Here is a 13,799-nt window from a genome sequence, read left to right as displayed (position 1 = left end):
GAAGTCTCGCGCGCGCAGGCCATAGAAGCGCTCGAGCTGCTCGGCGCCTCTTTCGCCAACGACAAGGAGTACTACTGCCTCCGGGTGCGTTTTGTTCTATAGTCTGGTCCGTGAGCACGTAGAATTTTGTCCAATGACCCCAAGCTACCCATCCTTATTGCTCGCGCGTAATTATGTTGCTATCGCGCTCGCACACTCACTGCGGGTGCCAGTTGCACAATCGCGACAGCAATATAATTACGCGCGAGCGATAGGGATGGGTAGCTAGGGGTCATTGGACAAAATTCTACGTGCTCACGGACCGGGCCTTAGCAGCAGTAGCGGACGCGATAGTGATGAAGACAGAGACAGACCACGACGCGTTACAAGAAGTAAAAGACAGCTTCTACCGGGCGTCGGTGGTGGAGCTACTGGCGCGGCCTGAAGTCTCGTGCGCGCAGGCCATAGAAGCTACTCGGCGCCTCTTTCGCCAATGACAAGGAGTACTACTGCCTCCGGGTGCGTATTGTTCAACAGCAGAAGCGAAAGTGGTGATAGACAGGAGACAGACCACGACGCGTTACAAGAAGTAAAAGACAGCTTCTANCCTGCTATAGGGGCGACTTAAAAATTAGGGATTGATGGTGAAAACAGGCATTAGTGTCCTGCCAAAGCTAAGGGTCACAAGTTTAGTCCAAAAGCTACGTGTGACTAGTTTGGGCCCATCATTGGGGAAAAAATAACTTTAATGTAACGAAAAATACTTGCTTGGGGTCCTTCAATATTTAGTATCCTTCGTTGTCAGAAGGGACAACATGGGACACACGTGACGTTGACGTGGCCAGACAGTTCGTCGAGTATTCAAATCACCCCAACCAGAGGTAGAATTGTGTAAAGCAATCGTAATCATTTGACAGTTCATAACGTACGATAAAGTCAGTTAAACAAAGCGTTTGACAGAATAATAACGATTGTTTACACAATTCCACCTCAGAAGTGTGAAAAGTCGCTTAGACACATCTAAGGCACTTTTCTTTGCGTGCTTTGTTTATGTACTATTATATCTGTATGCATTTATTTATTTATTTATTAGGTCTACCAACATTGTTACATTACAACATGTACACTTAAAAATAACAATTATGAACAAAGTTACAATGCAACAACAATTATAGGCTGACACAACATGCAATATAGATTCAATGCAGTTTGTTCCGAACCGTTCCATGCACACAAAAAAACATACAAACATTTAATCATATCAATAATAGTAGAATTTTGATTAACTCGATTATCATTTGTTGCAGGCATGACCCCGCTACAGTGCGCCGCCGAGCGCGCAGCTTCTCCCGGGCGTCGGTGGTGGAGCTACTGGCGGCGCGGCCTGAAGTCTCGCGCGCGCAGGCCATAGAAGCGCTCGAGCTGCTCGGCGCCTCTTTCGCCAACGACAAGGAGTACTACTGCCTCCGGGTGCGTATTGTTCAACAGCAGAAGCGGATGCGATAGTGATGAAGACAGGAGACAGACCACGACGCGTAAGGCCTCAGCCTCGAATTTAGCACGCAGCGGCGCGGGAGCGGCGGCGGCGCGAGAGCGGGGCGGGCAACGCAGACCCGTTCTTTCTCGAAACAAGCGGGTAGCTCGCGCGGCGCTTTAGCGGCGAAGTGTTGTGTTCGGGGTTGTGTTGTCAAGATATTTGTTTTTATTCGCAAACGAAATGTCTGAACAACGGCGACAATTTTATTTCGATTCAAATTTATTCCTAACGCTTGATTTATTGTGGGCAAAAGAAGGAGTGCGCTGCCCGCTCGTTGCCCGCTCCCGCGCCGCTGTTTTCGAGAACCGGTATATTTGATTTTACGCATAAGATCCTGCCGCTCCCGCGCCGCCGCCGCTCCCGCGCCGCTGCCCGCTAAACTCGAGGCTGAGGCCTTACAAGAAGTAAAAGACAGCTTCTACCGGGCGTCGGTGGTGGAGCTACTGGCGGCGCGGCCTGAAGTCTCGCGCGCGCAGGCCATAGAAGCGCTCGAGCTGCTCGGCGCCTCTTTCGCCAACGACAAGGAGTACTACTGCCTCCGGGTGCGTATTGTTCAACAGCAGAAGCGGATGCGATAGTGATGAAGACAGGAGACAGACCACGACGCGTAAGGCCTCAGCCTCGAATTTAGCACGCAGCGGCGCGGGAGCGGCGGCGGCGCGAGAGCGGGGCGGGCAACGCAGACCCGTTCTTTCTCGAAACAAGCGGGTAGCTCGCGCGGCGCTTTAGCGGCGAAGTGTTGTGTTCGGGGTTGTGTTGTCAAGATATTTGTTTTTATTCGCAAACGAAATGTCTGAACAACGGCGACAATTTTATTTCGATTCAAATTTATTCCTAACGCTTGATTTATTGTGGGCAAAAGAAGGAGTGCGCTGCCCGCTCGTTGCCCGCTCCCGCGNAAAAAAAATGGTGGCCACGTTTGTCTCCAAAACCGGCCATGTTGCGACTATTCCTCTTGGGGGACAAAGAACGGTTAATGCAGATTAGTATGCTAGCATTTGTTTGCCACAGGTCGTTTCTGAACTCCGTAAAGAGAACTGCAACCGCCGCATCATCCTCCATCACGACAATGCGAGTTCTCACACCGCGCACTGAACAAAGGAGTTTTTAGAGCAAGAAAACATAGAATTATTAGTCCATCCGCCGTACAGCCTCGACCTAAGCCCTAATGATTTCTATACTTTCCCTTAAATAAAGAATAAATTGCGTGGTCAGAGATTTTCATCACCTGAAGAAGCTGTGGAAGCCTACAAAACGGCCATTTTGGAGACCCAAACTTCCGAATGCAATGGTTGCTTCAATGATTGGTTTCGTGTATGGAAAAATGTGTCAAATTTCGCGGAGAATACTTTAAAAAGCAATAAATACATTTTTAAATAGTAATGTTGTTTCACTTCCTTGATTCCCGAAATTTTCAGTGCCGCCCTCGTATATAGACGAAATGTCTGAACAACGGCGACAATTTTATTTCGATTCAAATTTATTCCTAACGCTTGATTTATTGTGGGCAAAAGAAGGAGTGCGCTGCCCGCTCGTTGCCCGCTCCCGCGCCGCTGTTTTCGAGAACCGGTCTATTTGATTTTACGCATAAGATCCTGCCGCTCCCGCGCCGCCGCCGCTCCCGCGCCGCTGCCCGCTAAACTCGAGGCTGAGGCCTTACAAGAAGTAAAAGACAGCTTCTACCGGGCGTCGGTGTTGGAGCTATTGGCGGCGCGGCCTGAAGTCTCGCGCGCGCAGGCCATAGAAGCGCTCGAGCTGCTCGGCGCCTCTTTCGCCAATGACAAGGAGTACTACTGCCTCCGGGTGCGTATTGTTCTATAGTCTGGCCCGTGAGCACGTAGAATTTTGTCCAATGACCCCAAGCTACCCATCCTTATCGCTCGCGCGTAATGAGGGCTATCGTTTTAGCGCTCACCAGTTAGCGCCACTGTAGAGTAAGGTCCTGTCACTTGCTAGTAGCGAAGACAGTGGCGCCAACTTGTGAGCGCTAAAGTGGTAGGAGGACTATCATATTTGCACTCATCAAGATGGCGCCACTGTAGAGTAAGGTCCTGTCAATCGCTAGAGGTGCCAACTGTTAAGTATAAAAACGATAGCCCTCATTATATTGCTATAGCGCTCGCACACTCACTGCGGTTGCCAGTCACACAGTCGCGACAGCGATATAATTACGCGCGAGCGATAAGGATGGGTAGCTAGGGGTCATTGGTCAAAATTCTACGTGCTCACGGACCAGGCTTTAGCAGCAGTAGTAGCGGACTCGGAAGTGTTGGTAGACAGAAGACAAAAACCGTGAGATGATAAAATAACACGTGATATGATATAGCTTCTTCTGAAGCTAACCTTTATGACAAGGAATGTCCGTTGTTACTTAAACTTTATTTTGTCTGTCTTGGGATAGCGCGAAGAAAAGAAGAGGAGTACTGAAAGAAAGAAAGAAAAACATTTATTTGGTTCTAACTTAAAATATAACACACAGATAACAAAAAGCAAGTAGACACAAGTAGTTGGAACCAAAATTGGCCACCGCTCAGCATGTGTCATGCTCTGGCTGGAGTAGTAAATAAGACCCAGAACATGACGATGTTATTCTGCGCTGACCATTTTTGGAGAGAGCTGGAATACTCGCATAAAATTATTAACAAACATGAGACATCACACAAAAAACAAAGGAGATAAAATAAAATTAAAATACAAAATTAAAAAAAAAGTAAATAGTTGATGCCCAACATTTCGCTAGCTTGTGGCAGTTATGACGACACGTTCAGTAGCCTACCACAACCCTTTTGGTACTCTTTGGTTATAACAAAACCAAAGGGCATATTGTGCTGTTCAAACTGTTCATACAATAATTTAGTAACATTTACGTTCTTCAGATGGCGTACCAATACTTGCACAGAGCGATGGCGATGCGTTACGACACACGATATGGACTGCTATTGAAGAAACCGGCCGATCCTATACCTGCTTACGATAATTGGAAAGAGAGCACTACACTTGAGGTAAACATCACCTGAGTGATTTTGATTTGATTAATCAATGTGTCTCCCTCTCCCTAAATCCATTTTAAGACTTCATATGATATGTTATCAGAACTATTAGGTGACATTACATAGCTGAGATCCTGAGAGATATAATGTTTACTGACAGGTTGAGCTTCCCAGTCAAACTCATTGATGTTAATTTTAAGGCTGCCTTTCCATCAGAGAAAACCAATAGAATCGCTTCATTACCTCGCCTCGGTAATTGAAGTGATTCTATTGGTTCTTTACAAATACATCCTTCGCCACGCATCCTCGCACATCTCTGGTGGAAACGCAGCTTTAGCCCTGTTTTGCGTAGTCATTTCAGTTTACGTCTTTTTAAGACTTCTAGTGGGTTCTGGAAGTTTCTAGATCTGTGGTTAACAAAGTTGTCTGGGCTACGACTCATCTAATACAATTTTCCAAACTCGGGACCCACCTACAGGAAATTTCGTCCGCTGCCCAGTGGTTGGATCCGTAGGGTGGAGTGTCGTTCTACAGGCAGGGCCCACTTAATGTTCGCTCGCGGAGTCGCGACCCATCACTGGGTTGCGACCCATAGTTTGGGAAAGCCTGTTCTAGACGCTTGTATATCGTTCCAAACTAATGTTTTTGGTGCTGGTGGTGGTTTTTGGTTTAAATCGGCATGGGGCACACTGAAAACCAGTGTCGTGGCCTCCCTCACCGGGGGCCACGGCATATGCTGAGTGGGGTCCCATTGCGATGGGCATCGATGTGCGACAGGGTGGCACTGCTTAGTTGACTTGCTCATTCATTGTATGTTTTATGTCACCTCTGTCTTATTTGCTTTTTTTTTTACCTCTTTTGTCTTTTGTGATGTCCATGGCAATAAATGTTTCTTTCTTTCTTTCTTTTTAGGAAGTGGAGCGCCTCCACGGCAACGCGCACGGCCTGCACATGGAGGGGCTGACGGTGCGCGAGCGCGTGCTGGGGCGCGGCTGCCCCGACCTGCCGCACCCCGTCGTGTTCCGCGGCGCCGTGTTCGCCGACGAGGCGCGCTTCGACCGCTGCCTCGCGCTGTGGCGCCACGCGCTGCTGCTGCGGCAGCACAACGCGGTCAGTAGCACGCGGCTCCCTCGCCCCCTGCCGCACCCCGTCGTGTTCCGCGGCGCCGTGTTCGCCGACGAGGCGCGCTTCGACCGCTGCCTCGCGCTGTGGCGCCACGCGCTGCTGCTGCGGCAGCACAACGCGGTCAGTAGCACGCGGCTCCCTCGCCCCCTGCCGCACCCCGTCGTGTTCCGCGGCGCCGTGTTCGCCGACGAGGCGCGCTTCGACCGCTGCCTCGCGCTGTGGCGCCACGCGCTGCTGCTGCGGCAGCACAACGCGGTCAGTAGCACGCGGCTCCCTCGCCCCCTGCCGCACCCCGTCGTGTTCCGCGGCGCCGTGTTCGCCGACGAGGCGCGCTTCGACCGCTGCCTCGCGCTGTGGCGCCACGCGCTGCTGCTGCGGCAGCACAACGCGGTCAGTAGCACGCGGCTCCCTCGCCCCCTGCCGCACCCCGTCGTGTTCCGCGGCGCCGTGTTCGCCGACGAGGCGCGCTTCGACCGCTGCCTCGCGCTGTGGCGCCACGCGCTGCTGCTGCGGCAGCACAACGCGGTCAGTAGCACGCGGCTCCCTCGCCCCCTGCCGCACCCCGTCGTGTTCCGCGGCGCCGTGTTCGCCGACGAGGCGCGCTTCGACCGCTGCCTCGCGCTGTGGCGCCACGCGCTGCTGCTGCGGCAGCACAACGCGGTCAGTAGTCAGTAGTTCGGCAGGGTACTCACCTGCCATGTAGCACGTAACGTAGCATGTAACGTAACCAACCTTCAAGTGAGTACGGCTCGTCCACGGTCATCGCGTATCTGGCTGCGAGCTCCTGAATCCTACTGCGAACCTCCTTTTTGTTCGCAGTGATACCGCCACTCGGCGGGTCGCTGCGATCTCCCTGCGAACCACGCGCGAGCAGCTCGCAGCGGGCTCGTGCCTATGTACTCACTTGATACAGTATCTGATACATTACATACTACACGGCTAGATGAGTACTCTGCTTTCGCTGCCTCGCGCTGTGGCGCCACGCGCTGCTGCTGCGGCAGCACAACGCGGTCAGTGCCCCCTCCTGTCCTCGTCGTCTTCCTGCTAGGTTCTGGAGTGGAGGCACAAGGTGGACAGACGACCTCATAAAAGTAGCAGGAAGACCCTGGATGCAAGCCGCTACCATCTGGAAATCAATGGGTTGCTGAAGATAAGTTTCCATCTTTAGCAGTGGTTGTCTTATGGCTGATTGTGATGATGATGAGGCTTCTTTATTTGGAATCACTGCTTGGTGCCATAGATGGATTGCAGAACTTTACTTGGCGCCAACTTGATAAGTGTAAATACGATACCGTCAACTGGTGAATGCGAATACAAAATCCCCCGTTGCATTGATAATAATTTCTATCTAAAGCCTGGTCCGTGAGCACGTAGAATTTTGTCCAATGACCGCAAGCTACCCATCCTTATCGCTCGCGTGTAATTATGTTGCTGTCGCGCTCGCACACTTACCGCGGGCGCCCGTCGCACAGTCGCGACAGCAATATAATTACGCGCGAGCGATAAGGATGGGTAGCTTGGGGTCATTGGACAAAATTCTACGTGCTCACGGACCAGGCTTTATTACAAGCTAAACTAAATGTTATTTGTTTTTCCAGGTATCCGTGGTGAAAGATTTGCTCAGATTCGCTCAAGTGTTCTCTCAGATGATTCACATAGGAATAGAATTACCGCTCACACACGTAAGAAAACTTCCTATATTTCATAGTAAAAAATCTTATGTATTTGGGTTTATTTCATTGTCCCCGTTAACTCGCCCCATCAAAGGGGGAATGTGAACTTTTCTTCTACAAATCCCCATTCAAGTCGTAGCTATACTTTTGTGTCTATTATGATGAAAAAATATTAAATGCTTTTTTTATTATTAAATAAGTTCTTAATGATCTTGTTTCTATTTTACAGGTCTGTTATGTATTAGAAGCATGTGCCGAGGAATTACAAAGAGGAAAAACACTATGGGAGAAGCCACTACCAAACCACGACCCAGAACCTTTAGTAGTATGTAAATAACTACATTGTCGTAAAGCAAAACATTGCTGCTACACGCTACACTGATTTGCACACATACATTATCAATTTTTTAAATGAGTACCATTAACAAGTATGATTGACCTTTAAGACTCCAGTGAATAAGTATTTTGAGCAAACGTATTCTGTTCCAAAAAACAAAAATATTTGTACATAGAATGGACTAGGTTTTAATCCTAATCGTTCTCGACTAGGCGCAATTACACTGCGGGAAATTGATCGAGATAAATAGTGTAAACACGCATTTCAATTAGTTTCGACATGCGTTGCCCATACTTCGGTGTGCGAGCTCGCGCTTCGTCTCGGTCAGTTTCCCGCACAGTGTAACTGCGCCATAAAATATCATTGTGCTAGCTTCTCCATCCATTCGTGTTTTAATGGAATTGTATTTTGTTTTAATCTAAAGAACAGTACAGCCGCGTAAAAAAAATAAAATCCGTTTTATTTATATTTCTTATAATAATATGTATTTTTCTTCATCACACTCTTATTTGAGCTTTTGTAATAATTCACAAAATGTATCTTGTGTTCGTCTTTTGCTGATATTTTAAAATATTTATGTTACAATTCAATCGACTGTACTTACTTACTCTTACTTTACTTCATCTTACTTCACGACCAAAATTTCGTTCATACCAAAAAATCGCTTACGCTTGCAAATGAATTATTCCGATTGGATTCTGTCAATCCATTCCGCGCTTTATCACCGTTGCACAGAGTCCAATCGCTGGCGAGTTCATTCCAAGTAGTGACGCGAAGAGTTTGGTCGCCACGATGGTTTTGCAGGAGGAGTATGAGAGCAACGTGCGGACAGCGCTGTATCTAGTCGCTGTGGCTGCAAGACTGCTGGAAAACGAAGGGAATTGCGAAGTAAGTTATTTGAACTTTATTCTGAAGGTATAAAATATAAAATCCATTGGGGAAATGAAAATGCTTTTAGTCTAAGGTAGAAAATCGATTAAAGAAACTTATTATATCATAGGATGATGCTCTGTAATGGAATATGGTTTTGCTATCAACTTTTTGGTCACTTTGAGTATGACGAAGTATTTGACGCTTACTGTACTATAGATACAATCGCCAGTTGTGAAATTAAACTTCTGACGATACATTGGGTATTTGTGAGTTGAATATTTTGAAATAACAAAATATAAAATTTATTCTGTAGCTGAGCGTGGCGTCACTTGTCACACTTTCGTACTAGTACGGGACGCTGCGTGCTATTTTACGTATAAATTAAATTCAAACATTTCATATTGCCTTTCATACTTTTACAGTATTTTGAAAAGAAAAACATTAATAATATCAAAGGTTAATTAAATTATGTGAAGCAAAAACCAGAAAGTATTTTTTTAAATTTTAATTTGGACCAGCTTAAATAACTTAAATAACCAGCACATTATAAATCATTACAGGAAACCAAATGCTCCATCAGAAGAGCAGTGTTCAGGCTGCGACACGTGCGACTAAGGTCTGGTCAAACCCTACTGCACTTGGCAGCCGATAGGCGGACGCCTGTAGACGACTTCCATACCAGCGACGTGTGCCAGTAAGTACTACCAGTACGGCTAGCACAAAAAACTTTCGAGTTCGAATCGTTTGCGTATTCGAATCGCCATCAAAAGAATTATTACGAAAACTACAACAGCGCCCTTGTGAACGTGTCGTAAAGTGAACTTAGTATGAGAAATGGTTGCACGAAACTTATTTTGAGAATCAAAATGGTCATGTTATCGTTTAATCGAAAGTTGAGTATCGAATTTTGTCGAATACGCAAACGATTCGAAGACGAAAGTTGTTCATGCTAGAGGTACAGGCCTGTTCATCTCTGCGAGTATACATCGAAAACAAAACATGCACGGTGTACTCTCCTGAGATGCTTAATCCACAAGGCATTCACAAGCAAGTAGTAAGAGCTATAGTCTGGTCCGTGAGCACGTAGAATTTTGTCCAATGACCCCAAGCTACCCATCCTTCTCGCTCCCGTGTAATTATATTGCTGTCGCGACTGTGCGACGGGCGCCCGCAGTGAGTGTACGAGCGCGACAGCAACATAATTACACGCGAGCGATAAGGATGGGTAGCTTGGGGTCATTGGACAAAATTCTACGTGCTCACGGACCAGGCTTTAGATGGCGACACAGCAGCTTCTTCTAAAGCCGTATTTAGGCTACCACACGTTCAACTAAGGTCTGGTCAAACGCTGCTGCACTTGGCAGCCGACCGGTGAACGCCTGTAGACGACTTCCATACCAGCGACGTGTGCCAGTAAGTACTACCCATGAAGTTATTATACCTAGCGGAATAGAGCAACAAAGGACTGAGCGAGCGAGAAGTCACTAGCAGCAACACTGTGATAAAGAGAGATGCGTGATGCGACGTGACACAACCATAACAGAACCGTGTGCAATTATTTGACAGTTTGCTAGCACTTATTGACACGCTGAAAATTTGAGCTCTGGTATTTTTTCAAATTTTACGTTAGTATTCTTCAACCATTGTTAAAAAAATATTCACAATGGAAATAAGAAAAAAAATGCGTGCGTGGCGCTAGATGGCGACACAGTAGCTTCGTGTAACAGTCAGCCCTATCGCGTCGGCACAGTACCGATCACTGACATAGGCATGTCAAACGAAACGGTGCTCGACTCGGAGACAAGTTAAGTTACACCACATTGTTGACGGCATTGAGCCTAGACATTTTTTTAAATACCTTCGCGAAGAAAATTTTCTGTACGCAGTACTTCATCATCATCGTCATCATCTCAGCCATAGGACGTCCACTGCTGAACATAGGCCTCCCCCAAAGATTTCCATGTTGACCGGTTGGTAGCGGCCTGTGTTCAGCGCCTTCCTGCTATCTTTATAATGTCGTCGGTCCACTTTATGTACTGCCATACTTATACGTACACTTGTAAATGTAGTGTAATATTCGCAAAGGTATTTTAAAAAATACCTTCTCTCTAGCTTCTTCTTCTTCTTCTTCTTCTAGCTTTGCGCAACCAAACAGACACCAGGTGATTAACTCTTTATAGAGCTGTATACATTTTGTTGGTAACCGGCGACTGGTTGCGCCGCCATGGTGTCCCGGTGAAATATAGCCCTCAGAGTCGAGCACCGTTTCGTTTACATACGTCGGTGATCGATACTGTGCCGATGCGATGGGGATTGCCCTTTATATATCTTTATTTTTAATTCATTCTCTGCTCCCACGTTGAGAGTTGCTGCTTAGATTGTAATTGGTGCCTAAATATGACTGTAACTTGTTTTGTGAGCCATAAATCTTTCTTCTATAGTATAAAAATGAATCACAATGTGTTGGTAAGCGCATAACTCAACAACGCCTGGACCAATTTTACCAATTATTTTGTTTAATGTTCGTTGAACTCCAAGGATGGTTTTAACGGCGAGATTTACAAAATTCCACCTCTAAAGAGGTAAAACGGGGTCTACGCGTACGAAGTCGCGGGCGGCCGCTAGTAACAATATCCATCTGTAACTGGAATGATTTGTTCGCAGATTCCCTTGTATGCGGTCTACCCGGCTACTGCTAGAGTGCGGCTTGGACGTTGACGCGTCCGACGACATGCGGCGGACGGCGCTACACGTCGCGCTCATATCCTACCAGCTCATACCATGTATGTTGACGTTTGCCACTGTATACATACCCGTATCAATACAACACTATTTTTTAAACAGTACAAAAACTTTTATGCATCACCGAATGTCTACGAAATATTATCAGGCCTGTTCATCTCCGCGAGTTTACATCGAAAACAAAACACGCACGATTGCCCCCTACAAGAGTACTATTCGACAAGGCCTCACATACGAGCGAACATTGACTCACGCACGCGTATTCTTGTGTATGATGGAAGAAAATAAAGAAAATTGTTCACTAAATACTGTGCAGTATTTAACTGCCTAAATAATAATAAAAACACAGAATGTACTTTTTTAAGTTGCCTCAAGACACTGAGAGGTAAATAAGTAGTTAATATTGTAATTCATGCTAAATCATGAATTTTCTCCTCCATTTTCCGCAGTTTGGCACCTCAAGTCACATCATTTTACCGAAGTCAGCCCTATAGCTTCGGCGCAGTGCCGATCACTGACGTTTGTCAACAAAATGGTGCTTGACTCTTGAGACAGGCTAAATTACACCATATTGTTAATGACACTGAGCATACATTTTTTTAAATACCTTCGCGAAGTAAAACTTCTGTACGTAGTACTTATTATTATTCTGTGGCTAAATTAACAGAAATTCGTTTTGTCGTGTGTCAATTTCAGCCACATGACGTCCACTGCTGAACATAGGCCTCACTAGAGATGAGACGTATTTACTAGAACAGGTCCACACACTAGGTATTTTACAGTACTAAGTGGCACCTATTCCAATTTTTAAAATACTTGATCCACTTAGTATTTTTTAAATTACACGATTTCCGACCCTACCATCAAAGTAATAGAGGTTATTATTGCATAATACGTAGTCGTGTATTACACGCACCGCGTATTTCTCGCTAAGTATTTTTTAAATTACACGATTTCCGACCCTACCATCAAAGTAATAGAGGTTATTATTGCATAATCCGTAGTCGTGTATTACGTGCACCGCGTATTTCTCGCTAAGCTTATGTGCAAACGTAGAGATTCACTCCGTCTCTGTCTGACAAACAAATTTGAGCGCAGGCAGGTGTGAGATAGGAATAGGTGTTTGATGTATTACGTAATTTAAACTCTATTTGTACACAGGTAAGGTTTTGAATATTTTAATTTTTGTTCTCTCTCATCCAGCTCACTCCTTGTTGACTAGCCGGTAAAAAACCAGTTTTTATTCTTCCGACAGGTTTGTTTTGGTTTGTTGTCACGCGTCCGTGATAATTGCATAATTTGTATTGAAATAGTAATTTGATAATTAGATTAAATTGGAATAGTTTTCGAGTGTTGATTAGATAGAATTTTGATGTGATTCAAGGATCTTACCAGCACAGTCCTCTGATCTTTGAAACGCAGAGCGCATGCAGTTACGAATAATATACTAACACACTTTTATAAATTCTAGTTAATTTCGCGGATGTTTTAGATTTTAAACGGAATCACAGTTTCTTTTTATTCTTGTTTATACATGACACTTTTTCAACTGACAGAAGTTTTTTCCTTCACAAGATTGTCACTATCTATGTCTATGTTTACTTTTGTAAGGAGTTTCTAAGTCTATCAACTCCAACACTTTCCCTAAACATTTACATAGTAGGTACACAATCCTAGCGCCTGGCGTAGAACTGCATATGACGGACGAGGTAGTGCTTGTACAGTAGCCAGGCGTGCCACAGGACTGAAGGTTTGGTCATAGTCTACTCCTTTCCTTTGTCTGTATCCTTTTACGACAAGTCGAGCCTTGTATTTGTCGACCGAGCCATCTGGATTTCTTTTGATCCGTAAAACCCATTTGCATGGAAGTGCTTTTCGTCCTTTTGGCAGTGCACACGGTGTCCAAACGTTCAGGTCTTCGAAGGATTTCAATTCGCTATCCATTGCCCTTTGCCATTCTTCGCGATCGTCCCTTTTCATAGCGTCTGCGAAATTGTTTGGAAATGTTTCAGTAATACAGACGTAATCTCTTAGTCTCTCAGGACGTCGAATCAGTGAACGATCTCTAAGATTATAGCCGGTTGGCGGTGGTTCAGCGTCATAAAATACTTCTGGAACAGTCGTTTCTTCTTCATGTTCATGGTCTTCATGGAGGACTTGATCCGACTTCTTGCGTATAAAGTACACCATACGGTAGCCGGTAAAGTCGTCTTTAAACAAAACGTAATACTTATAGTTTGAGAAGCTAGGTTGAAACGGTCCACAAACGTCGGTGTGTACGATTTCTCCGGGCGCGGTAGCTCGGGTTCTTGTACCGAATTTAAGTCGATGCGCCTTTCCAAAGATGCAACCTTCACAGGTCTCTTTATCCATCGGCAAGTTTAGACCTAGTTCCCGTTGGATAGTCGCTCTTACGTGTCTTTTATTTTGGTGAGCGAGTCTCTCGTGGTACAGTTGCATCGTTGCTGTAGTTGCAAAGACTTCGGGTGGTGTTTCTGGCAGTACGGGTTTTACTTCCAGTCGATATAGACCACCTTGTTTAT

General features: G+C 45.9%; 1 protein-coding gene across 1 annotated transcript in view; it reads left to right on the top strand.

The window, feature by feature from the left end:
* Fem-1 (protein fem-1 homolog B) overlaps nt 1-11,404 on the top strand; it is a gene marked incomplete at its 3' end in the record, with an annotated part of 33,050 nt that extends 21,646 nt beyond the window's left edge. The window contains exons 5-13 of the mRNA XM_028300919.1: nt 1,287-1,320; nt 1,938-2,058; nt 4,393-4,518; nt 5,419-5,616; nt 7,230-7,313; nt 7,534-7,629; nt 8,446-8,529; nt 9,075-9,208; nt 11,179-11,404. Of these exons, the coding sequence (XP_028156720.1) occupies nt 1,287-1,320; nt 1,938-2,058; nt 4,393-4,518; nt 5,419-5,616; nt 7,230-7,313; nt 7,534-7,629; nt 8,446-8,529; nt 9,075-9,208; nt 11,179-11,404 (1,103 nt within the window). The remainder of the gene's footprint in view (nt 1-1,286; nt 1,321-1,937; nt 2,059-4,392; nt 4,519-5,418; nt 5,617-7,229; nt 7,314-7,533; nt 7,630-8,445; nt 8,530-9,074; nt 9,209-11,178) is intronic.
* Nucleotides 11,405-13,799: the final 2,395 nt, after the last annotated feature.

Source organism: Ostrinia furnacalis, unplaced genomic scaffold, assembly GCF_004193835.3.
Source record: "Ostrinia furnacalis isolate ACB-3 unplaced genomic scaffold, ASM419383v2 OfSCF0822, whole genome shotgun sequence".
Classification (NCBI taxonomy): Eukaryota; Metazoa; Arthropoda; class Insecta; order Lepidoptera; family Crambidae; genus Ostrinia; species Ostrinia furnacalis.
Note: the sequence above shows the minus strand (reverse complement) of the source record. Positions and strands in the feature narration are given on the sequence as shown.